At 56.5% G+C, this 25822-nt stretch overlaps 1 protein-coding gene across 2 annotated transcripts in view; it reads left to right on the top strand.

Annotated features, from left to right (window-relative positions):
* Positions 1-25822, top strand: part of PTPN5 (protein tyrosine phosphatase non-receptor type 5) — a 66027-nt gene that overhangs the window by 32894 nt on the left and 7311 nt on the right. For both annotated transcript variants that reach the window (XM_055141241.1, XM_055141242.1), the window contains exons 3-8: positions 17784-18001; positions 18471-18578; positions 18765-18842; positions 19360-19601; positions 20996-21185; positions 24562-24646. In XM_055141241.1, coding sequence (XP_054997216.1) covers positions 17784-18001; positions 18471-18578; positions 18765-18842; positions 19360-19601; positions 20996-21185; positions 24562-24646 — 921 coding nt within the window. The remainder of the gene's footprint in view (positions 1-17783; positions 18002-18470; positions 18579-18764; positions 18843-19359; positions 19602-20995; positions 21186-24561; positions 24647-25822) is intronic.

The following is a 25822-nucleotide window of genomic DNA, read 5'->3' as shown; positions in this document are numbered from 1 at the left end:
GGGCAAATAAATAAATAGAAAAGAGAAATAATCATAACAGTGTTACACAATGTATTTTGTGCCTCTCCTTTTAAACATTTTTGTTTCAAAAGGAGGCAGAAATGACCAGAGAGATAGCATAGAGGTTAGGGCTCTCACCATGCATGCAGACAAGCCGTGTTCAATCCCCACCACCCCATGTGGTCCCCTGAACCCCTCCAGAAGTGGCCCTGAGCACAGAGCCAGGAGTAAGCCCTCAACATTGCCAGGAGCGACCCAAAAACAAAAATAAGTAGATAAAAATTTTTAAAAATCTCTAACAGGAGCTGGAGAGAAAGGACAGCAGGGAAGGTACTTGCCTGCATGTGTCCTATTGGCTCCATCCCCAGCCCTCTTAGGAGTGACCCATGAGCACAAAGTCCGGAGTAAGAGCTGAAAACAACTAGGCGTGGCCCCAAAATGAAGTAATGATAAAAGAAACAGCTAGGAAGGTGACTCCATGGCAGAGCCTAGGCCTTGCATGAGGAGGACTTGTGTTTAATCGCTGGCCGTTTAATTAATCGAAAAATATTTTTCGATTAATTAAAGGGCCAGAGGGATAGCGTAGGAGTTAAGGCACATCCTTTGCTTGTGGTTGATCCTGGATCAACCCCCAGTACCACACGGTCCCCCAGCATAGGTGTGGTTCTGAGGCCACAGGGCTGACCAGGGTAGACTCAGCACTGCAGGACCACACCCTCAGGCCCCTGCATGGAGCTGCTGGAAGTCTCCCTGCACCAGCAGCATTGGGCAGAGCCCCTGGGCCCCTGGGCACTGGTTAGGAGGCCTCTCCAAATTTTTTTTTTTTTTTTTTGCTTTTTGGGTCACACCCGGCGATGCACAGGGGTACTTCTGGCTTTGCACTCAGGAATTACTCCTGGCGGTGCTCAGGGACCATATGGGATGCTGGGAATCAAACCCGGGTTGGCCGCATGCAAGGCAAACGCCCTACCCACTGCACTATCGCTCCAGCCCCTCCAAAATATTTTTTTAAATACAAGTCTGAAGTGACAAACTGTAGCTTGTCAGAAACCTCGTCCTTGGCAAGGAGGTTTACAGTGTGCATCAGTAACACGCTCCGGAGAAACACGGAAAACAGCAAAGTGTGGCTGAAAAGAAATGACTCTAAAACAAGCGGTACAGGCTCATGGGTGCTCAAAGGGCGGAAGCGCATGCATTGCGGCGGGAGCCTTGGGTTCAGTTCCCAGCACCACAGGGTTTCTTCCTGGAGAGGGCCCCAAGCACCCCAAAAACTAAATAAAATGAAACAATGATTCTATTCACACCTTGTGTCTCCTGGTGCCCCTCAGGGCAACCTGTGATGATTGAGCCCTTTAGTGCAATTCATACCTTCTCCAGTAGGGGGTGGCATTGCCCCAAGCACTGAGGTTGGCCCTCTTGGGATGGTTTAAGATGGAGGCCTGCCTAGGGGTAGCCCTAAACAGCTTCCCTGAAGCAAAGAGTTCTCCCGAGGGCGCGTGAGCTGCCTGCCTGCAAATATCTGAAAGGCTGTTTTGTGAAGGGGCATCTGATTCACTCTGGGTATTTTCAGAGGGAAACCAAGGCGAAGCCTATTGGCCCAAGGGATGTGGAACTGTGACTCAAAGCAGCCCCGTCATAGCGCTTGATAATTCAAGAGGGGGAAGGAGCGTATTCCATCACTGGAGGCATTCAAGTCTTGTCTAGCTAAATATTGGAGAGGAAATTTCCACAATGGTGGGAGGTCAAGCTGACATCTAAAGTCCCTTTCAACTATTAAATAGTTCTGTGATTCAGATATGAGTCATAAAATTCAGGGATGATTCTACAACTAGGGATGGCCCCACTGGCTAGGAAGGAAGAAAAAAAAAAAAACACAGAAAATAGGACATGATGTATAAGGAATCCGGAAAGCAGGGTGGAATGAGGTGAGGTAGGAAAAGAGCCTGGGATTTGGCCGTGGAGCCTGGCGGTTTGACTGTAGTCTGTTTGCGTATGGGCGTGTCATTTCACCTCGCATGCTCATTGGTAAATAGAAAGAGCAGTTTTCATTTATAAAATGAACAGTTATTCATACAGCACTATGGACGTATGACTATACAGCCTCACAAGGATTCGATCGTTAGGATAATACAGGCAGTCATTTAGCATTGGTTGAAGCCCTACTGTGTGTTGGGTCCTACGCCAGGTGCCAGGAAGAAAGCAGAGATAGTCCCCACTCTGCTATGAGTTGTTTCTGGAAAACAAGATGAAACCCCAGAAGAGAGGCTAAACTAAGAAGCAGTCAAAGCGTTAAATTCCAGCTCTCTCCCATTCCTCTCCAAAAGCCAACGACCCACATAGAGTGAAAGGGGAGGTATTGGGCATCTTTTCTGGGCATCTTTCTTTGGCCACACACTCATCTAAAAGCCATCGTGTGTTCAGTTCACTGTGACTGCAAAGTCACTGTCATTCGCTGCATCTTCTAGGCGAGAGAAGGTTAAGGAGTCTGATGTAGGTCAGCAAAGCACAAGGGTCAGATGCTTGCCTTGCATGTGGTCAACCCTGGTTCAATCCCGAGCATCCTATATGGTTCGGTGAGCACTGCCAGGAGTGATCGCAGAGCAGAGTCAGGAGTAAGCCCTGAGCACAGTCAGATGTATTCCCAAAACTCAAAAGCAAAGGGATCAGAGGAGGAGGATTTGACAGGGTCACTGAGCTGGGGGTTGGTCAGCGGTCATCCTCGGAGCCTGTGTTATCCCACTGTGCCTCCATTGTCAACATGGAGCCACCATTTCTCGGCTGATAGTGGACTGAGACAGGGAAAGCTCAGCTGTGTCTGTCCTCAGGATGGAGTTTGGAGGAGGCTGATGTCCCTGTGCCTGACCCATTTGTGTCCTTTGGAAAGAGACAGGCAAGTTAGACCTCGAACCCCTGCAAGACTCCTGTCATCTCTTGATTCCCCAAGAGTCCTATCATATCTGATCTCCCAAAACTTCCTCCTTATCTAGATCCCCAGACTCCCACTATATCTAGATCCCCAGACTCCCACCATATCAGATACCCCAAACCTCCTCCTTATCTAGATCCCCAGACTCCCACCATACCTACATCCCCTCCAAACTTACACCCTATCTAGATCCCCAGATTGCCACCCTAGCTAGACCCCTCTAGACTCCCACCACGTCTAGATCCCCTCCAGATGCGCACCATTATCTGGAGCTGTTCTTGCACCTCGCCCCATCTAGAGCCCCTCCAGACAGCTCCCCGATAGGTACTGAAATAACTCCCAGTCCCAGGGCTCATGCGCTCCCGGAAGGGCCGTGCCTTCCTCTCGTTACTGTCTTCCCTGGGCCTCTGCCCGGGTTGGCTCCTCCAGTAAGCACGACCTATCCTTCAGTGAACTGCTGTGACAGAAGTTCCCAGGCTCACAAAGCATCACGGAGTCTGGAATAAAAACAAGGGACTGTCACCACTCACTCTGGGGAGTGTCTACGCTGGCCATCCTGGGCTCTGTGACTGCCATGCAGAGCAGTAGCTGACTGCAGAGTTGTTAGAGGATTATATGAGCTCATCAGCAAAGAGCTGGGAATGGTTCCTGGCACGTAGCGAGTGCTGGGATGTATGTGTTAGTATGAGAAAGAGGGACAATAAGTAAATAAGCAGACTGTGTAGCATGGCTGATTAGACGTGCTATGAACGGTGTAAAGCCCAGAAGTATGGGGCAGGACCAGTGCGGGGAGGGGAGTGATCCCTGGAACCTTTGCTAAGCAGACGTCCACAAATGGTTTAAACAGCAACTTGGAGCAAAGGCTCTGCAGGTATAAATGGCCCAGAGCTTGGGGGGCTGGGCCTTTAGAATGAACTCCGGGGCCCTTCAGGCAGTTACATAATGCTGATGTAAACACACAGAGCCCCAGTCCTCTCTCCCCCTCCCACCGTCTTCCCCAGCGGCCGGCAGGACGAGAGGCAGCAGAGCGAGGGCCAGCCCTGCCTGGTGACTCATCCCTTCCCATGTGCACCCCGGGCTGGGACGACGCGGCCAGTTCTCCTGGCCACGGTCACCTGGGCCCTCTGCCAGCACCAGGCAGGTCATTCAGTCTCCCCAGCTTGAGATTTAGGGGGTGAAAATACCCTCCGGCATCACCACCCCCCGCAGGCAGGCAGCCCAGAGGGGCACCACACGGGGGACAGCCCCGAGCACGCGCCCGCCCGCCGTGCTGCTCCACACGTGTGCTCTGCACTCACGTTTGTGCTCGCTCGTCCCGGCCTGTTGCTTGATGACACATATGCAGGCACCCACCCACAGCCACCCAGACACGTGCCGCCCTCTCTGTCACACGGCTGCAGGGCTCGCACCCAGCGTGGCGCTCGCACACCGGCAGGGCTGCTTCCCCTGGTGCATTCGGGATCCCTGAGCCCCTCGCTGGCCTGCATGCTTGCCGGCCCGCCCCTAGGTCCCTTTCTCCCCCACAGCTGTGCTCACCTCAGCCCTGCAAGGCGAGCAGCCTTCCTCCCCTCACCTTCCCCGCCCTTCTCCCAGACACCCCGTTCCTCGCGGTTCCAGGCACTGTGGCAGCTCGAGGAGATGCCCAGGTGCCATCTCCGCTCTGCCCGCAGGCACACCTATTTCTCTTCTCCCCCAGGGATCACGCCTCACACCTGGTCACCTTCCTTTCCGTCTCTTTCTCTCCGCCTTGCTCACTTACTGGCTCACTGTCACCCAAACACATTTATGCATTCCAGCTCACACGGCCCCCTCTTCTGTGTGTAGGTGTATCCCATTTGCAGACGCGGGGGCCTCCACTCCTTCCCCAGCCAACCCCAGCACCGGCCTCGCCTGGCACCCGGGGCTTCCTCAGGGGCGACAGGGCAGAGGACAGAGGTCGAAGACAGCGTGATGGGGTGACATCACTGCAGCGCCTCCAACACGCAGGCTCTGGGGCAGCTGTTCCTAACACTGGCAGGGACTGTGGCCAGACTGCCAATGGGACCCAAGTCCTACACTTGCCAGATCCCTTGGTGTATGCGTGTGGACGCATCGATCCTTTTATCCAAGCCGGGTCCACACCTGCCCCCAAAGCTGCCCCTTGGCCATTTGTTGAGTATAAAGATGCTCAAGCAGGAGACTGTGTCCATCCTCTTTTTTAAAAAAAATTTTTATTAGAGAATCACTGTAATGTACAGTTACAAACTTATGAACTTTTGTGTTTGCATTTCACTCATACAGTGATCATTTACCCATCCCTCCACCAGTGCCCATTCACCTCCACCAATGATCCCCTCTCACCATCCTCACCCATCTGCCCCACAGCTTGGAAATTGGCCTCACATGCTGGGGGGAAAGGCAGCTCAGATAGAGAAGGGAACACCAAATAGAGGATGTTGGGAGGACCCATTCGGGTTGGAAGATGCGAACTAAAAGTAGACTGTAGACCGGACATGAAGGCCACTCAATACCTCTATTGCAAACCACCCTCTTTTTGTTTTTTGTTGTTTTGCTTTTGGGGTCACACACAGCGATGTTCAGGGGTTACTCCTGGCTCTGCACTTGGGAATTACTCCTGGTGGTGCTTGGGGGGCTATATGGGATGCCGGGGATTGAACCTAGGTCGGACGCATGCAAGGCAAATGCCCTACCTGCTGTACTATTGCTCCAGCCCTGTGCCCATCCTCTGAAGGAGGTACCTGCAACCAGGAGGGCAATCCTGGTTGCCATAGTAGGGTCTGAAAATGGGGACATGGCTACATTGTCTGTGAACTTCCTGCTTGGGAGGGGTGGCAAGGCCAGAGGGGATGAACCCGTCAGTCTCTGGAGTGAGGGCGTCCACTGCCCTGTGTTGAGGCAGCTGCCTGGAGCCCTGCCGTCCTCACCACCATGATACTGAAGCGTGTCAGGATTAGCCAGTGCAAGCAAGGTGGGTCTGTGGACACTGAAGGCCAGCAGCTGGCCTCTTGCACCCATGACTCTGCACGCACGTCACACCCAAAGTCCTGGGGCCTTGAAGTCCTGCCTCCCACTGTCACTGTGGGTATGAAGCGAACCCTCTCTGAGAAGGAGGACGCTGCCCATCCAGAGTGGCCTTTCACTATAAAGTCAAGAGAGGCCTGGCCCGAGAGAATCTCTGCTCACCAGGTCCTGCAGCGATCACCCCTGGCTGTTCAGGAGGGTCGGGTGGTGGTGGACATGGACTTGGGGCAGTCCCGTCCTGGACAGGACAGCGTGGTCTGTCAGTGCAGCCAAAGAGGGAGACAGACCCGCTCCTTGCTCTCAGGGGAACAGCACCCCGGAAGGATGAAGCAACAGGTTGTCTGTCCGGGGACTTGAAGGTTCCTGGGAGCAATGGACTTAGATAAAACTGGACCTGCTGACTGGAGAAGGTCCTGGTTCTGGTCTAGTAGAACTGGATCTTGAATCTCTTTGTTTGGTAATGTTAGGGGGCCACACCTAGCAGTGCCCAGGCTTACTCCTGAGGATCTGTGCTCAGGGGTCACCTGTGTGGTGCCAGCGATTGAACCGGGCTTGGCTGCCTGCAAGGCTAGTGCCTTACCCCCTCTCCTGTGTCTCAGATCCCTACCACCTCACTTTAAGGGGTGGGCTACCCTATTCAAGAGCTGTGTCCCCATCTGCAAGCTCAGAGTCCCCTGCATGAATTCGAACTGTTTTGGACTGGTGAGGGAGTGGGCACAGAAGTGCAGACAGACAGACAGACCTGCCTGCCTGCCATCTCTCAGTAGCTCATCTCCTGTTGACTCTCATTTCTCCGTTTTCTTGGTGGCCAGTCAAGACTTAAAATGCACTGAGAGATGTTTGTTATAGCTGATGGGCCAATGGATTGTCTGTTACTTAAGTCTCAAAGTATAAACTGAAGTAAAACAAAACAATTTGATCTTCTGGGGACCTGGATTGGATAATATTCTGTACCAGTGCCACTTATTAAGAAATCTCAACCCAGATACCCAATGGCCGGTGATGGTAAAGGCTCATTTTTCTCAGACACCGGGAAATGTATAAGGCAGACTCTAGCTGGATCTTAGGGTACTGTGGGGAGACAGTCAGACCTGAATTCAGATTCAGTTCCTAGCACACCATCCAGGAGTAACTGCTGGGTGTACCACCGCCCCCACCACCACCAAAAAAAAAAATACCACTTCGTTCGCTTATGACTCAGAGGGTTATGTGGGGCTCAGCCGGGAGGTTCTTCTGTTCCTTGTGGCATCAGAGGAGGTCAGTCACGCATCTGCACCACTTCATGTTGGGTTGTGATAGATGGTCCTAGAGAGCTTTCCTTTTATTGTTTTTTATTTATTTAGTGTTAGCTCTTTCAAATAATTGAATCACCATGAATTACAAAGTTACAAAGATATTTATGATCGAGCTTCCAGAGTATACTGTTCCAATACCAATCCCTTCACTAGTGCCACTATCCTTCACCAATGTCCCCAGTTTTCCTCCCACCCCCCAGCCTGCCTGTGACACTTTTCCCCTCCCCCATTGCCCTTGTGTTCCCTTCACTAACTCATACCCTTCACCTGCCCCAGTGCCAGGCGTCCTGCTGAAGACCCGTCTCCTGTTCTTCCTCTCTATTGCCATTGGGCATTTGTTATTCCCCTACCAGATTTCTTTTAAAAACTGCTCTCGCTCTCTCACTCTCTCTCTTTCTCTATCTCTCTTTCTCTTTCTTCCTCCTCTCCTTCCTTCCTTCTTTCCTCCTTTATTCCTTTCTTCCTTTTCTCCTTCCTTTCTTCCCTCCTTTATTCCCTCCTTCTCTCCTTCCTTCCTTCTTTTCTCCTTTTTTTCTTTTCTCTCTTCCTTTCCTCCTTCCTACTCTCCTTCCTTTCTTCCCTCTTACCTTCCTTTTTTCTTTCTTTCTTGCCATCTTTTTTTCCTGGGGCTGGAGAGATAGTATAGCAGGTAGGGTTCAATTCCAGGCACCCCCTATAGTCCCCTGAGCCCACCAGGAGTGATCCCTGAGCGAAAAGCCAGGAATAAGCCCTGAGCACTCCAACTTGTGCCCCATCCCCCAGAAAATCTTTCTGTTCTTCCTTTCTCTCTTCCTTCCTTCTTTTCTTTCTTCTTTCCTTTCTTTCTTTCTTTCTTTCTTTCTTTCTTTCTTTCTTTCTTTCTTTCTTTCTTTCTTTCTTTCTTTCTTTCCTTCCTTTTTCCCTCTATTTCGAGGTCCCCTCAGTTCCCAACAGTCTGTTTTAGTCATACATATCTGGCCCTCTCCTAACACTACCACACCATGTCCTACCCCACAGTCCACTGGACCCCACTGCCCTCCTGCCCCCTCCCTCACCACCACCCACCTCCCCTAGTCAGCCCCTTTCTGCAGCGAGAATCCGAGGGTGGGGCTTTGTTGGGCTCTGTGCCTCCCCTTGCTTTGACTCTGCATCCCACCCAGTTGTGGGCTGTTCTTTCTCCTCCTGATGTATTCCAGCACATGGGGGCTCCCTGGGTGCCTCCTTTGGCCCCTCTCTTCATGCAGCCAGCCAGGGCTCCTCCCCCCACTCCTTCAGGACCCAGCAGGTTCCGCTTCCCCCACTCACCACCCTTTTCACCAGGAGCCACAGAGCAGGCAAGTGCCGCCTGGCAGAACCCTTCACACTCATTACGTGCTTGGTTATGAATTAATTTGGGAGGGTCTTTATATATTCAGAAGCCTCATGCTATTGTCAGATTTTTCACAACAAATTTTGCAGTTACATAATCCCCAGAAAGAGTCGTGACATTCTGTTTAAAATTCTTAGGTCTAACCTGGGTTCTATCCCCAGCATCCCATATGGTCCCCGAGCACTGCCAGGAGTAACTCCTGAGCGCAGAGCCAGGAATTACTGAGCATCGCTGGGTGTGACAGAAAACAAACAGCAACAACAAAAGTTCTAGCGTGGAGGGCTGGAGAGATAGTGGAGGGATTAAGCCACTTAGCTGTTTAATCTCAGCAGGACATAAGGTGCCCTGAGCACAGAACCTCTGCTCGAGAGCTTGGGATCTCACAGGAAACCGTTCCCATCTGCCAGCTCTGTGAGAAAGGAATGCTGCAGGCAGGTAGAGCAGCTGGCAGGATGCTGGGCTGTTTCTCCTGCACCCCAAGAGCCAGGCCTCTTTGCACCTGAAGGGTCTCGGGCGGAATTCATCCTCAGAGGCTAGACGAGCCAAGCACACCCGCCCGAGGCCTGCTGGGGTCACACTATCAGATGCCCACCGGAAGCCAGCCCCAGTCGCCTGCCTCTCCAGCCTTCCCAAGACAAGGCCTTGCATCCCGCATCTGCACCAGCATCTTCCCAGGGGGCACCTCTGCCCTCCCGCCCACAGCCTGGCTCCCGCTGCTGCTCTCCAGAGCCCTCCCCACCCTCCCCACCGGGACTGGGGCTCACTGTGCCCCTAACACTCTTTCCTTTTTTAAAAAAAAATTTTTTTAATTGAAGCACCATGAGATACACAGTTTCAAAATGGTTCATGATCAGGTCTTAGTCATACAATGTTCCAACACCTGTCCCTTTCTCAGTGCACATTTCCCACCACCAATGACCCCAGTTTCCCTCTTGATACCACCCCCATCCCCGGCCTGCCCCTATGGAGGGCAGTTTCTCTAGTTTCTCTCTCTCTCTCTCTCTCTCTCTCTCTCTCTCTCTCTCTCTCTCTCTCTCTCTCTCTCTCTCTCTCTCTCTCTCTCTCTCTCACACACACACACACACACACACACACACACACAGCGGGTAGGGCGTTTGCCTTGCACGCGAGTGACCCTGGTTCAATTCCTTCGTCCCTCTCGGAGAGCCCAGCAAGCTACCGAGAGTATCCCGCCCGCACAACAGAGTCTGGCAAGCTACCTGTGGCGTATTTGATATGCCAGACACAGTAACAACAAGTCTCACAGTGAAGATGTTACTGGTGCCCACTCGTATGAACAATGGGACGACAGTACTCTCTGTCTCTGACTCTCTCTCTTTCTCTCTCTCCATCTCTCTCTCATCTGCATCTGCTCTTTCCTCTCTCTTCTGTCTCTCTGCTCTTTTTCTCCTCTCTCTCTCTCTCTCCCGCCTGGCCCCTCCTCATTCCCTCACTCTCATCCTCTGCCCTCCCCTGCTGCTTCTCTCTCCCCGCCTCTATCCTCTCTCCTCGAGGCAGCCTCCCATGGGTGCTGAAGGGTGCGAGCAGGCCTCAGGCACCCAGCCTAGCAGTGGGGCTCCGCTGGCCTGGCCTGCTCCCTCCAGCATCTCTCTTGCTACGTTCCCATCCTTGGGACAGCCCCCCATCCCCACCCCACCCCTGGTCCAAGGGCACGCAGGCTCGCCCCATCAGGGGGAGGAATGCTGGAGAACTCAGAGTCCAGACTGTCTCCCCAGCTCCGCGGCAGACGCGGATGCACGTGAGCTCCTATATCCTGTGCCCATTACCTCTTCCCAGATGATACCCAAGAGCGGGGTGAGGGCAGAGACGGGCCGCGCTGAGCCAGCCACTCCTCGCTCAGAGCACCGCTAGGAGTGACCCCTGAGCACAGGGCCAGGAGGAAGCCCTGAGCACTGCTGGGTGTGGCCCAAAAGTAAAATAGTGGCTGAGGGGCCAGAGCGCTAGTACAGCAGTTAAGGTGTTTGCCTTGCACACAGCCCGGGTCCCATCCCGGCATCTCATGAGGTCCCCCAAGCACTTCCAGGAGTAACTCCTGAGTGTCGAGCCCAGTGTAACCCCGGAGCACCACCAGGTGTGGCCCCCCAAAAAATAATTTTTTTTTAAGTGCTGAAAGGGGTGGGAGTGTTGGGGCTTTCTAAGCAGGAGGCGTGCGGTGTGGACAGCTGAGTGCTGGACTTAGGAGACTGAGGGGTGAGAGCCACCAGCAGGGACTCGAGATAGATTCACCCCCACCAATTAACCATCTTTGACCAAGGGGCTTGACACCCACCAGCCTCAGTTTCTTCATCTGCGGAATGGGAGGAGGAGGAGCCTCTGGCTTCTGGCATCACAGTAAGGATTGCGTGTGATCCTAGCAGTGAGACTCTGGGAGCGACACCCAGCATGTGGAGAGCAGTCTGCATGGGTACCCCGTGGCCGAGGGAGCGGCTGACATCATGGCTCTGCCCTCGCCACTCTGTGCCTCAGTTTCCCCATTCGAGAAGTTAGCAGACTGACTAGAAGCTTCTGATGGCTGTTGTGCCCCTCGGGGCTTCTAGAAGCCCCCCGACATGAACAGAACTGACTGTGACACTCTTTGGGTCAGGGCCCTCCCCGCCCCCCCAGGACCAGGCAGGACATGGTGGGGAGGTCACCCCAGCCGTGTCTGGGAAGGGAGGGGCCCCTGGTTGGGCCGCGCCTCCCTTCTCCCAGCAGGCCAGGCCAGCCTCGCTCCCGCTTCCAGTGGGCCGGCAGCTCTGAGGATGAGTCACCCACGGGAGCAGCTGAGGGCTCTGGAGCCGGGGAGGCACTGCCGAGAAAGGGGTGGCAGCAGGGTCCACTGGGGCGGGGAGGGGTGGGAGGGGGGACTCTGCTAGTGACAGGAGAGGGACCCCCGGGTTCCCAGCGAGAGGCAGAAGGCCATTTCTGGGCAGGCCTGGCCCGGCTGCCCAGAGCAGTCGCCCGGGAGGAAGCCCGGTGGGGGGGGGGGGGGGCCTTCCTACTGCTGGTGTCCTTCCTCTCCTGACCCCCAAGCCTGGGGAGGAGGAGCCATCAGCCGGGGCTCATGCACAGAAGCTGCACCACCCTGCACCACAGCCCCCCCCCAGACACGGGGCCTCCTTCTCACCCCCCAGGACCCCCCATTTCCCCGCCTGTGCCCCTTTCCTCCGTGCAGAGAGACCGCCTCAAAGCCCTGGCTGGGCTCACAGCTCAGATCTGTGTCTCCTCACACTGGCCACCTGACCTGGCCAAGCTTCTGGTTCCTCCCGGGAAATCCCCTTCCCCTTCGGGAGGTGAGCCAGGAAGAGCCCATCCTGTACCCCCGGCTCAGGATGGTGGCACCGCAGCCAGCTCGCCAGCCCTAGACACCCCCCCCCTCGCTGGCAGCCTGCAGGAAAGCAGACGCATGTGCTTGTGCAGGCGTGTGGGGACTCAGGGGAGAGGCCTGAACTGGGCCCGGGAGGTCCTGGGACTCAGGGGAGAGGCCTGCACGGGGCCCGGGAGGTCCTGGAGGCCAGAGGACCTGTGCACCTAGGTCCACGGGGCAGGGAGGGTGGCACTGTTCTGTTCATTGCAGTAGCCCCAGAGCATCTCTCTGTCTCCCGGGGCTGAACAGTGTGTGTGGCTGATGCTGGCAGTGAGCAGGAGAGTGACGAGCAGAGATGACCCAACCCAGATGACCCAACCCAGCCGCACGCGGCACTCAGACCTGGGTATTGTGCACCTGAGGCCCGAGACGTAGTATGCGTTTGAAAAGCTCTTTCTGAATCAAGAACATTGAGTCTGTGCCCAGAAAAACGTCCCATAAACTCGGCTCCAAAATGCTCCCATAAACCTTGCTCCCGGGAATACTCAGGAAGTACCTGTCAAGGGGGGTTCCTGTGTTCCCCCCCACCTCCACCGCCCACCCCCACTCCCCGGGGGCTGCCAGGTGCTCCCTGGAGGGGAAAAAAAGAAAGGCAGCCTCTACCTTTGTCTCTGAGATGTGCCGAGAGAGCCCTGCCAGCCTGCGGTTGGCAGACACCCCCACACGTACCAGCGGTGAACCTGCACCTTTCATATGCAAAGGGCGCCGGCGCCCCTTGGGGGAAGCGGGGCTGTCTTCCCAGCCCGGATCTGCTGCTGACTGAGTCGCTCCCAGCCAAGCCACACCCTCCCCCCCCCCACCCCTCTCTGTGCAGCTCGTGCCTGGGGGCCCAGCCTGCCTCTGCTACACTGTTACAGACCCTCAGCACCGGAAGCTCAGCCTGCCCTGCCCTTAGTGACCCCCTCAGCTGGCGGTGGCGTCCACCACCTCTTCATACCCACGGTTTCGTCTTTCTTCATGTTTAAGACGTGGATAATGCTAACACAGGCAGTCCTCCTGCTCATCATCCCTGGGTTTCATCCACAGCGCCATAAAAAAATGAGTTTGTTTACAGATGTGGTAGCTGGCAGGTGGGCTTGGAGTCTGGGGACTTGGGTAGGCCTCGTGAGTCTCTAAAGTCGAAATGGGGTCCCTTGTTTTGCTTTTGTTTGTGTAGGGTTTTGGGGGTTTTTTGTTTGTTTGTTTGTTTGGGTGGGTGGGTGAGTGGGTGGGGTGGCCCCCCTGCTGGTGCTCAAGGGCCAGTCCCAGCTCAGTGTTGAGGAATCAGTGCTAAGTACTGTGTAGCCCTGGATGATGAAATCTGGGCTTCTTACATGCGAAGCATTAGTCTATTAAGCTTTGTCTCTGGTGGGCCTTTTTTTTTTTCTTTTTGGGTCACACTTGGTGATGCACAGTGGTTACTCCTGGCTCTGCACTCAGGAATTACTCCTGGCGGTGCTCAGGGGACCATATGGGATGCTGGGAATCGAATCCGGGTCGGCCGCGTAAAACGCCTTACTATCACCCGCTATGCTATCACTCCAGCCCCTCTGGTGGGCCTTTTGCAAAAAAAATTTTTTTTGTCTGACTACAAATGAATACATGAGGGGCTGGAGCCATAGCACAGCGGGTAGGGCGTTTGCCTTGCACTCGACTAATCCAGGTTCGATTCCCAGCATCCCATATTGTCCCCCGAGCACTGCCAGGGGTAATTCCTGAGTGCAGAGCCAGGAGTAACCCCTGTGCATCGCTAGATGTGACCCAAAAAGAAAAAAAAATGAATACATGATATGTATCCATATAGATGTATGTTGTATATATGTGTTTATTGGAGGAATATATTTGTACATTTAATATGTGTGTTTATTGGAGGAATATATGGGGCTGTAGTGATAGTACAGTGGGTAGGGTATTTGCCTCGCACAAAGCTGACCCGAGTTTGAGCCCCAGCATCTCATATGGCCTCCAAGCCCACCAGGATCTATCCCTGAGAACAGACCAGGAATAAGGTATGACAAAAAAAATTTTAAAACTACAGTTAACCCCTGGCTTCTTCTCTCCTGCTCACTTCCCTGGGACATTCACTCAGCACTTGCTGTGTCCAAACAGACCCTTGGCACCGGAAGCTCTGCCAGCCCCTGCCCTTAGTGAGTCTTTCAGCTACCAGCAGCATGCCCCACCCACCTTTTTTATAGGCACACTTCAGTCTTTCTTCATGTTTAAGACATGGAGAACATGCCGACTTCTAACCCTGCCCTCCTCCCTTCTACCATGGAAATTTAAATATTTACCTCCAGAATCATCTGTAACAGCAGTGTGGATGTTTTATTATCAGCAGGTTGTCAGACTGGGATGCACAGACCCCTGGGGGAAGTCCCGCCAGGTAAATGTAGCAAACATCCCACTTAAAACTCTGGGTGGGGGGAAGGGCTGAAGTGATAGCACAGCGGATGGGGTGTTTGCCTTGCACGAAGCTGACCCAGGTTCAATTCCTAGCATCCCTTATGATCCTCCAAGCACCGCCAAGAGTAATTCCTGAGTGCATGAGCCAGGAGTAACCCCTGTGCATCGCCAGGTGTGACCCAAAAAAAGCAAAACAAAAACCAAAAAACTTTGGGTGAGGGGAAAGAAAATCATCATCTTCATTTCAAAACAAGTACAGGTAGACCCTCTTAGAGAACAGGGCACTGGTATGAACTTTGAAAACAGAACCAAAACCCATGACTGTATGAGCTCAGTGGATCCCTGGCAGAAATATCTGAGAGGGGCTGAGTTCAAGACCCTCTTTCTACAGAACAGGATGCTGAGACTCCCGGGAGAAGGAGGTCCCAAGGACACAGCATGTGCCCTGGCAAATGTCAGTGTACCTCTTCCTCTTTGGGTGTCATCCGTAGACTGCTCCTCTTGGCCCCCTTCTCCTGTCACCCCCCGGGCACAGCCCCGGACTCTCCCCTCTGCTCTTGTATGTGGGTGGGGAACGTGCCACAGTAACCAGCCTTCTGCTCATCCGTCGATAGTGGAAACCTTTGCCTTCCTGCATAGCCAGCTCGTAGCAGCAGCCTTTCCTTTGCCCCCCGGTGCTCTGGCATCTGAGCCACCTTGTCATGAGACAGCAGCAGACCTGACCCTCGTGGTCAGGGGCAGAGACCCTCACCCATCCCTCTAGATCTTACCAGCATGCAGATAGATTTCCCCCCTGGGTGAGCTGTATCACAAGCTGTGTCCAGCGGCCTGCGTTTTTCAAAATACTGGGAATTCTGTGCCCATTACTATCCTCTTGACATCTATTAAGCAACCTGATGCCAGGTGCCGTGCTGGGCGTTTCGCCTGTAGCAGCTGCAGACTCCATCGGGGCTTTGGAAAGCTCCTGTGATTACCCCCACCTACCAGATAAAAGCACCCAGGAAACCCGTTATCACTTGCCCATCAGCGTCCCTTGTTTGGTCACTGTCAGGATTTGTGTTAGAGGCTGTGGAGGTTCATGATGAGCGAAACGGATACCATTCCCGATACCACCCTTTTGGAGCTTACGAGTAGTGCAGCCGGCACCATTGCCTGGCTGTGTTCAGACCCACTTTATTCACTTCATAGCCAGTCAGCAGGGCCACTCTCTGAACCTCGCTCCCCCACCCCACCCCGCCCCATCCTTCTCTTCTGTAAAACAAGGGTAATAGGAACCATTAGACTTCAGGGGCTGGAGCAATAGTATACCAGGTAGAGAGCCTGCCATGCACATAGAGGTCAGGGGTCAATCCTCGGCCTCCCACCTGGTCCCCCAAAGTCGGCCAAGGCTGAGTCCTGAGCACAGAGCCAGGGGTCACCACTGAGGACTTCCAGGTAGGGTTCACAAAAAAGCAAACAGAAAAAGAAGTATTAGACGTCTTCCTGAATGCTAAAGGTAAGAAGTCTTAGGTCCTCTGAGGAGTGACTATGATGTAGGGCCGGGCCTCACCCGTTCCAGGGCTGCTGCTGCTGCTTCCGGCAGCCTGAAGGAGAGTCGTGCGCGTCACTGCTTCTGTAGGGGAGAACCTACTTCAGGTGACATCTGATGGAGTTCCGCGAGATAAATAGGAGTGAAACTGGCACAGTGTGGGGGTGCAGGGGGCGGGGAGCCGTGTGTTGGAGGAAAGCTCCAGGCAGATGGAATAACATGTGACAATCACGGGGTGGGGGTGGGTGGGGGGGAAAGGGAGGTGAGCAGGGTGGGTAGGGACGACCTGAGGAATTGCAAGGTGCTTGGCTGGACCCCCGCAGAGGGACGCTGGACAGAGCCAATCTCAGTGGTCTAGGAACCTCTGCGAGGCATTCAGATTTCTGGACTGGATCAGACCTACAGGGAGGGAGGTCCTTGCTGTCCACACCGGAAGTAGCCCCTGCCAGTCGGGGTGGCCCCAAGAACAAAACACAAGGACCGAGAAACACCGCTTCCTGCAGCGCCGGGCTCTGCGCACGGTTGATCGGGGCCCTGGAGAGGCTTGCCAACATTTTTCGAGTGACGCTGCAAGCGTGCAGGCAAGACAGCTGATGACACCACGCGGCCTTGGCATAGGCACTGTCATTACTCGTCAGGAAAGGAGCGAAGAAATGTCCCAGGTACACCGTGGCAGCCCATCACGACTCTCTCCAAACTCTTCACCCACCAGTGCTCCTTTGCTCAGCCGTGAGGGGTCCAGGCCACTTAGGAAGGTGCTCCCCAATGGAGCACTCCCTTCCAGCAGACGCTGGAACCCTAGCACCAGCCTGTCCCAAAGTCCCCTTACCCACCCAGGCCACCGGGATAGGGGTGGGGTGTGATGGACTGCACCCAGGGGGTCCTGGGTGCTTCAGGGGTCATTGTGCTGTTTGTTCACTGAAAGAAGGCCCGTTTCCAGGGGGTACTTAGTAAGTGTTTTGAAAAGGGGGACTTTGAGCCAGATACCTTTAGGTGCTTCTGTGTCTTAGGCTACCACCAGGATCTTCAACCCAAGTAAGTGTGGGGGGGGAGTCCGATGTTTTTTTCCTAGCGGGCCCCCCTGTTGGAGGCGTCTTAGAGAAAAGCAGATCCCAGGCAGTGAGTGACCAGCCAAGCTTTCAGCGTTGAGGTGCTGGCAGGGGCCTCAGGACTCCATTGCGCCAGGAGCACGGGAGGAGGCACAGCCAGAAAACCGAGTCCAACCCCGATTTCCAGACGTGGGGGAATCGAGACCCGGAAATGGAGTGGATCTGCCGGGGGCTCCCCAGGAGGGACAGGCCCCCACAGAGAACCCCTGGCCATCTGAATGAATTCCACCACACCAGGAACCCTCCCCACTGCCAGGGCGCCCAGCCCCTGAGCATGGGGGGCGGGGGGTCTCAGGCAGGGACAGAGAACCCGGTGCAGCCCCCTCACCCTTCAGACACGGGCACAGGAACAGCTGGGGATGGTGAGCGGGGGGGCCTTGGGGGGTCGGCAGCCTGTCCCCTATCTGCAGCCCCCCTTCCCTGGCCCCCACCCCCATTTTAATTGGGGCCGAGGTGGGTTTTTTGGTTGTTGTTGTTTCCTTAAGAAATGGGAAAGAATAAAAGCTGCGTAAACACGGCGATGATGTTAACTCCCTGAAAAGCCTCCTGCCATTTTAACTCCGTTACTGGAGAAATAAAAGAGAAATAATTTGTCCACCCACACTGAGCTCTTTCTGACGAAGGTAGGTGAATATTGCTTTGCTAATCGAGGGTGACTGCTGGAAGGGGAGCCTCGCACGCAGGCTCGTCCCGCATTGAGAAGCCGCCGCTGCCGCCACTGGCCCAGAAGGAGCGTCCGGCCGGCCCAGGGCAGGCTGGGCACCCCCACCCCCCCATCACCGCCCCCGCCCGTGTCTGCTTCCACAGGTCTGCCCCAGCCGGTAGTGATGGAGGCGCCGGACCAGGCCAGGGGGCTCTCGGACGCCGACGACGACAGCACCGCCGCGCCCAGAGAGATGCCACCGCCCCCAGCTCCTTCTCCGCCCTCAGAGCCTGCTCAGAAGACACCACCTCCAGGAGCTGCCGGGAGCCACTCCCTCCCGGCGAGAGGCAGCCTGTGCCTGCTGGCGGCTTCCCAACTCCTGGTAAGGACGGCCCAGGGCCCAGGCGGGCCTCCGCCAGGGGGAGGGCAGGGGACAGCCCCCCCCCCACTGCTAATCTTAGGTGGCCACCCGGGACCCCCAGGATGAGGGGCCTGCTGGGGGGACCCACCGGCTTCTCAGGCCAATGTGAGGAGAAAGAAGCCCGGGGCCTGGCGGGCAGAGCCCCTCATGGCACGGCCGCCCCCACCGAACAGGCAATACAGGAACTCGGGGCGGGGGGACCCCCGTGGGCCTCAGTCCTGAGTGGGTAGAGGGAGTGTCTTCCAACAGCATCCTATCCTCGAAGCGAGGGCAGGATATCCTCTGGGAAGGTTCCCCTTGGCCTCCAGCACAGCCCCGGGTTCCCCCCTTAGCGCTTCAGGGGGCCAGGTTGAGGGGAAGGGGAGCTCGGTGGGGGCGCTGCTCGGAGCTCCAGGCTCACTGTGCTGTGTCCCCCTCTCTGTTGCCCCAGCTCGCCGGCGGGGTGCTCTGGCTCAGCGGCTATGGCCCCGTCTGGACGCAGAACGCCTCCGACCTCGCTTCCTCCTGGCTGGCACTGCTGAGACAGCTGGGACCCATGGTGAGCAGGGCCCCCGGGGGCTCCGGGCAGGGGGGGGACGGTGACGGGCCTCCAGTCCACCTACCCCTCTCCCTGCTCCCCACCCCGCACAACACCTGTTGTGTTGCCCGTGAGACGCCACGCGCACACACGTGCCCGTGCACAAACCGCTGACCTGTCTGTCTCACACACCGCCCCCTCCGCCAGGCCTGGCTGGGCGTGGGATCCTGGGACGCCCCCCACCTGCTCCTGGCCTCCGTGACTGTGGTCCTCGTCTCCACCCTGGTAAGGCGCCTCCCTGCGCGGCCCCTCTGCCCTGAGACCCCCCCCCCCTTGCTCCTACCAGCTGCCCTCCCTGCTGGGTGGGGTCCAGGTGGCAGGAACTGGCTTCCGGCCACCCCTGGGCCCAGCCTGGAGTCAATTCACTTTCATTCTATTTATATTGGTTTTTTTTCTTGGGGAAGGGGTGTAAGGTTGGGGTTGGGGCTCTACCCAGTGGTGCTCAAGGGACCACAAGGTGCCAGGGATGGAACCGGGGCTGGCCGCATGGAAGTCAAGTGCCTTAACCCCTACACTGTGTCTCTGGCCCCTCCTTTCTGAGAACTGGTGGGGGAGAGGGGCTGAGGCTGGGAGAACCCCCCACCCTCCACCCAGAAGGTCTCAGTCCCCAGGGGAAAGGGTGGGTGCAGGGAGGACTGGGTGAGCCTGACTTCCAGGTGGCGGAGGGGCACGGGGCTCCGTCCCCCAAGCACCCGTCATCTGCGGGTAGCGAGGCTGAGCCCTGGTCCGTGCCCCCCACTAGGTGTGGCACCTGCTGCGGGGTCCTCCGGAGCCCCCCGCGCCCCTGCCCCCCGAGGACAGGCGGCCCTCCGTGAGCCGCCAGCCCTCCTTCACCTACTCGGAGTGGATGGAGGAGAAGGTGGAGGACGACTTCCTGGACCTGGACCCCGTCCCCGAGACGCCAGTGTTCGACTGCGTGATGGACATCAAGCCTGAGGCCGACCCCGCGTCACTCACCGTCAAGGCCATGGGTCTGCAGGAGAGGTGGGAGGCGTGGAGGAGGGGGGCGCCGGGCCCTCACGCTCTCCCCAGGGGAGGTGCCCGGGACAGGGTCGCCCTCGCCTCTGAGCCTCGTGGACTCCTGGTCTTAGGGTTGGCCCCTTGGATGGTCCTGAGGCGGAGGCCGGGGAACCCCTTCCCCTCTCGTGGGTGTGAGGCCCCCTCGTGTGAATGCTTGGGTCAGGGTCGATGTGTGTATATGTGTGTGTGTGTGTGTGTGTGTGTGTGTGTGTGTGGTGTGTCCATGTGTGTGGTGTGTATGCTGCAGCTGTGCCTGTGCCCACGATGGAGCACGACATGGGTGGATGGGGTGGGGGAGGGGACTCTCTCTGTCACGTGCCCCTGAAACCCAAGGATGTGTCCCATGGGGGTTCCCCAGAGCTTGCTTTGGGAGGCGTGGCACCCTCTTCTTGGGGCCTCACAGGGTAAGTCAGAGCACCCCAAGTTTGAGTGAGGCATCCAAGGCCACCCGAGGAGCACTGGACGAGGAGTCAGGAAAAAACTCAGCTTTTCGCTCAGTGATGCCACTTCTTTGCTTGTGAGCTGGGGCGTTTTCTAGGTTTTGTCTGTCTTGTTTTGTTTTGAAGCCACACCCCGCGTTCCTCGGGAGCTCTTGCTGGCACTGTACTCAGAACCGAGGACCCCCGGCAGTGCTGGGGAGCTGAGCTGGGGTTGGCTGCAAGGCCAGCAAGCCCCATCCCTGCTGTGCCGCCTCTGCGGCCCACACGGGGGCAATGCTTCTTAGCATCTGTCTGGGACTCCGTTTCCTTTTCCGAGTGATGAGGAGCTTTCCTTACCTGTCGGTGGACACTGGACGCAGGGGAGCAAGACACGGGACGCAGGGAGGTCGAGTCTCTGCTCTGGCCGGATCCTGGGAGCTTCCCGGACCCCAGCAGCTGGGCACGGCTGCCTGCAGTGACAAAGAGAGTCTGTGTCGAGGTTGCCTTGGCTGAAACCTTCATTTCGCTTTACTTGGGTTTCAGTTTGGGGGCCACACACAGCGGTGCTCAGGGCTTACTCCTGGCTCAGTGCTCAGGGATCACTCCTGGCAAGCACCGGAGACCCAGCGGTGTGCCAGGAGTCGGACCCAGGATGGGCAGGTGCAAGGAAGAGCATCCTACCTGTTCGTTGGTCTCCCATGGGTGGAACCTGTGAGCCCGGGTGCCAGGCCTCCCCGTAGCACCTTCACAGTTGAGGGCAGGAGACCAGAGCGAGTCAGTCCAGGCCTCGGGTGGGGACATCGGCTCCATCTGCCGTGTTGGGGGGCTGTCCCGTGCCCGTCTCTGGGCACACTGTGTCCCCCCCTCACCTTCCTGCTTCTCGGCCCCCCACGGATGCCCCGACACTCACCCCCCCCCCGTTTCACATCCTCCCTCCAGGAGGGGCTCCAACGTCTCCCTGACCCTGGACATGTGTACCCCCGGCTGCACGGAGGAGAGCTTCGGCTACCTCATGTCCCCGCGGGAGGAGTCGGCACGCGAGTACCTGCTCAGCGCCTCGCGCGTGCTGCAGGCCGAGGAGCTCCACGAGAAGGCTCTGGACCCCTTCCTGCTGCAGGCAGAGTTCTTCGTGAGTCCCAACCCCACCCCCAGCCCCCTGGAGCCAGTGAGGGGGCCCTTGCAACCTCCAGCTCCCTTTTCTCAATGACAAAATAGGGTTAGAAAGAATCAGGGTGTTGCCAAGATGCAAGAGAAACGGACCATGGACAGGGCGCCCCCTGGGGGGGGTGCTGGGTAGGGACGCCCCGAGTGTGTCTTGCCTGGCACTGTACAGAGAGAGCCCTGGGCTGCCCCCTCCCCTGCCGCCTGCCCCAACATACACACAAGCACACACGTGCACACACATGCATACACATGCACACACATGCACACATGCACATGCCCGGCCCCTCATCTCTCCCTGACTTAGGGAGCGCCTGTTTATTCCAGGTCTCAGTCACAGCCTCTGCCAGAGACCCCAACCCATGACCCCTATCTATGGTGGTGGCAGCCCGGGGGGTCCCCGCCTTGGGACCGCACAGGTTAAGAGGGAGGACGCAGGGGGTGGTACATTCAACTTTGTTTTTGTTGATAAAGGCGCAGTTGGAAATGAAGCTCGGGTAGTGGCGAGGGTGGGCTTCTTTCCCAAACCTGACACCCAGGATTAATAAACCCGCCCCCTCCCAGGCAGTGCTGGCACGTCACGGGCTCGGCCCCCGGAGGTGACCCTGTGAGTGTTTCCTGGCAGGAGGCCCCAGAGGAGGAGGGGAAGGGACTGTCCACTAGCCTCTCTACTCCGGTCTCACCGACAGGGACCCCAGCCTACTCTGTGGCCAGAGTTGGGCCAGGGTGTTTGGGGAGGGTCTCTGGGGAGTGGGGAAGCCTGGTGCCCCCTACTGCCCCCTAATAGGGCCCCCTGCTCCCTTCCTGACTCTGACTTCTGGTGCCCTCTGACCTCTGCTCCAAATTCCCCAGAACATGATGGGGTCTGTGGGAGAACCGGGCCACATTCCCCAAGGGGGCAGCCGCCCTCCACCCCACTTGCCTCGGGGCCCCGTCCACCGCCAGCCAGACCAGACCGGGTCTTGCCCCTCTCGCGCCTGCGCTCACATCACCACCCACAGGCCCCACACAGAGTTTGCTCTGGTCCTGGGTGCCCCCGGCCTGCAGCCCCAGAGCCAGCGCGTCCCCGGGTCCTTGCCACCTGGGTAAGATGGCCGTGTGCCCGGTCGCAGAGACGGGGGCAGTGCCCGCACCCCACTCCACAGGTGCACGGGTACGGTTTATTTATTTTTCATTTTTTTTCTTCTGATTCCTTTAACAATCCTAACAGGTGAGTTTTGGGTTTTGGTATTTGCTTTTAATTTTATTAAGTTGCCATGAATTACAGAGTTATTCACAATTGGGTTTCAGGCAAACCAGGTTCCAATACTAATCTCTTCACCAGTGTCCCCCGTCTTCCTCCCACCCATCACCTGCCTCTGTGACAGGTGCTGTGCTGGGTTTTTTATATAACTTTTTTTTTTTTTTTTACTTTTTGGGTCACCCTGATGATGCTCAGGGCTTACTCCTGGCTCTGCACTCAGGAATGACTCCTGGTGGTGCTCAGGGGACCATATGGGATGCAGAGGATTGAACCTGGGTTGGCTGCATGCAAAGCAAATACCCTCTCCACTGTGCTATCACTCCAGCCCTGCCCCCCCCTTTTTTTTTTGCTTTTTGGGTCATACCTAGCGATGCACAGGGGTTACTCCTGGCTCTGCACTCAGGAATTACCCTTGGCAGTGCTCAGAGGACCATATGGAATGCTGGGATTCAGAAACCCGGGTCGGCCACGTGCAAGGCAAATGCCTTACCTGCTCTGCTATTGCTCCAGCCCCTCCTCCCGCCTTTTTAAAATTTTTTTTTATTTTTTATATAACTTTTGGCGCTGTGGTTTCCAGCACTGTTACTAGTGGGGCTTCCTACTCGATGCTTTACTACCTGCCAGTGCCACCTCCTCGTCCAGGGGGGCCCTCTTTTGTCCAGCACTGCCTTAGTGCTCTCCTCCCCATCCAGTACCCCCAAAACACACACACACACACACACACACACACACACACACACACTTCCATCCTCCTTTCACAAAACATGGGCTTGGTGCAGTGACACACAGTTGAGTTTGGAGTCAGCTCCCCACTGCATGGCCAGGTGGAAGGTGGGGGTAAAGAGGTATGGGGAGTTGTCCCAGCAGATACATGTGTGTGTGTACATGTGTGTGTGCATGTGTGTGTGTTAGGGGGAGGGGCAGCTTTCCAGGCTGATAACCCTTGGGGGTGGGACAGCACCAGTGCTCTCTGCCAGCAGCTCGCTGAGAGCTCAGCCTCGGGCTGGATCGAGGGGCTCGGGGGAGATCCCTGTTCCTGACTGCAGACTGACCTGGGCGCTCCCATCCAGGAGGTCCACTAGGGGTCACTTTACCCCCTGGATCGCCCTCTGGAGGAAGGGGCTCTAATGAGGACAGGACAGGAGAAGAGCCCAGGGAGACTTGAGGCCGGGCCTGCCCTGAGGGGGCCTGCAGAGGTGTCCAGGGCTCTGTGGCAGAGGCAGAGGGGTGGGCGCTGGCCAGCGCTCTTGCGTTTGCGTCTGCTCTGCTCATCAACCTCGTACTGTCTGCTGTGGGCCAGGCTGTCATACTGTTATTAAGCACTGGCAGTATGTTCCTTAAAAGGCTTTTTTGTTGGGGGGAGGGGGGAAGGGGGTGTTAGGGGAATGCCCAGGCTCAAGTGCTCCATCACGGAGCCTCATCCCCTATAAAACTTCCTTCTTTCTTTTTGGGGCCACACCCAGCAATGCTCACAGGTTTCTCCTGTCTCTTGCACTATGCAAGGCAAGTGCCCTACCCGCTGTGCTGTCTCTCCAGCCCCCTAAAAAGCTTCACTGTCTCTGTCACTGTCATCCTGTTGCTCATGGATTTGCTCAAGTGGGTACCAGTAACGTCTCTCATTGTGAGACTTGTTGTTACTCTTTTGGCATATCGAATACACCACGGGTAGCTTGCCAGGCTCTGCTGTGCAGGCGGGATACTCTCGGTAGCTTGCTGGGCTCTCTGAGAGGGGCGGAGGAATCGAACCCGGGTTGGCCACATGCAAGGCAAACCTACCCGCTGTGCTATCGCTCCACCCATGAACTAAGTCATTCAGGGCTGGGCACAACCAGTGTTGCTGGAGGGCACTCTGAGCACAGTGCTGCGGGGCTGTTCCTGGCCCAGGGGACCTGGCCAAGGCAGGGACCCACCCTGGGCCTCCCGCCTGCAAACAGACTCAGCCCATTGAGCTATTTCCCGACCTGAACTCAGCCATGTGATGGTTTGTTGCCTGCACGCATGGACTCAAGCCAGCCCCAGGGACTAGAAGTTGGGGCCCTCACCACCCCTGTTTGGGGGAAGCGGCTGGCAGCTGCTCACATCCATGTGTTCCCCCCTGCAGGAAATCCCCATGAACTTCGTGGACCCCAAGGAATACGACATCCCTGGGCTGGTGCGGAAGAACCGGTACAAAACTATCCTTCCCAGTGAGTAGGACTCGCCATCCCCGGGGTCTGAGGGGCAACGTCTTCACCCTAAGGAAGACACAGACCCTGTAGGGGGCCTCCAGGGTCCCCAGGGGTACAGGGATCGGATGAGGGAACGGGTGCTGGCAAATCTTTGTCCCCACACAGCTCCTAGGGGACCCTGGTTGTGTCCCGGTGTGGGGTGTGGCTCTGCGGGAACCCAGAGAGGAAGAGCCATGGTGACTGTTTGCTCCCGGGCAGTGTGGTGATGGAGAAGTGTCCTTGCTGCCTCTCTCTCTCCAGAGTGGGCAGGTTGACCAGGCGCGAGGGGTTTAGACAGTCCCCCCCAGCCCCTCCAGCAGCCTCCCTGCTGGGAAGGGCAGCACTGAGTTTCAAGTCAGGGCCTCTGGGAGCCCAGAATTGGGAATGTTGATCTCTCTGGAGTTGGGTGGTCCAAGGGAGAGCCTTCCCACAGGCAGAGCCCCCACAGGGGGAAAGAAACGCTCTGAGGGGCTCCAGGGAGCTTTCCCCAGGAAGCTCTGAAGGCCCCACCCAGAGAAGAGGGCCGACAGGCCGGTATACCAGATGACGGGATGTTCCTCTCAGCCCTGGACCACTGTGTTTGGGTCATTTTCATCCTGTCCCCCACCCCCTCACCTTTTGTCCTTTTTGCAGAGTTGGGTCTCAGCCCAGGGCTGGCTTGGGGGTGGGGGTGGGGTGACTGATGGGAAATGACTCTCCCAAAAACCTGTTCTGCTCCGTTTAAGGAGTAGCAAGGCTTTCAAGAAGCATCTTCAACAACATGTACGATGTCATGACTTATTTTTAACTTTTAAAATATCGACTTCTGGTTGCTATGGTTACACAGTCTCTAGGTAGTTCCGGTTAAACAAAGCACCATTTAAGGCCAGGATGTATTCTTCAGGGCTGCTCACCTCTTTCCTCTCCTTACTCCCACCTGGAGAGGGGGGGCTCAGGTACCCCTCCCCCAAATCTCGGGCTTTGTTGGCCACCCACAGAGACCCCCAGCAGGGGGGAGGCCCGGCCCTCCCTCTACCTGGCCCAACTGCATGACTGACAGGTTTCACCTTCAATAAGACCTGAGCCTCCAGACCCCCAGATGCAATAGGGAATGCAGACTGACCGAGTGCCTGGGCATGTATGGGGGGCGGGGGGACGGTGGGTAGAGGCCCTGAG

This window comes from Sorex araneus, chromosome 6 (genome assembly GCF_027595985.1).
Source record: "Sorex araneus isolate mSorAra2 chromosome 6, mSorAra2.pri, whole genome shotgun sequence".
Classification (NCBI taxonomy): domain Eukaryota; kingdom Metazoa; phylum Chordata; class Mammalia; order Eulipotyphla; family Soricidae; genus Sorex; species Sorex araneus.
This window is presented reverse-complemented; position numbering and strand designations above follow the sequence as displayed.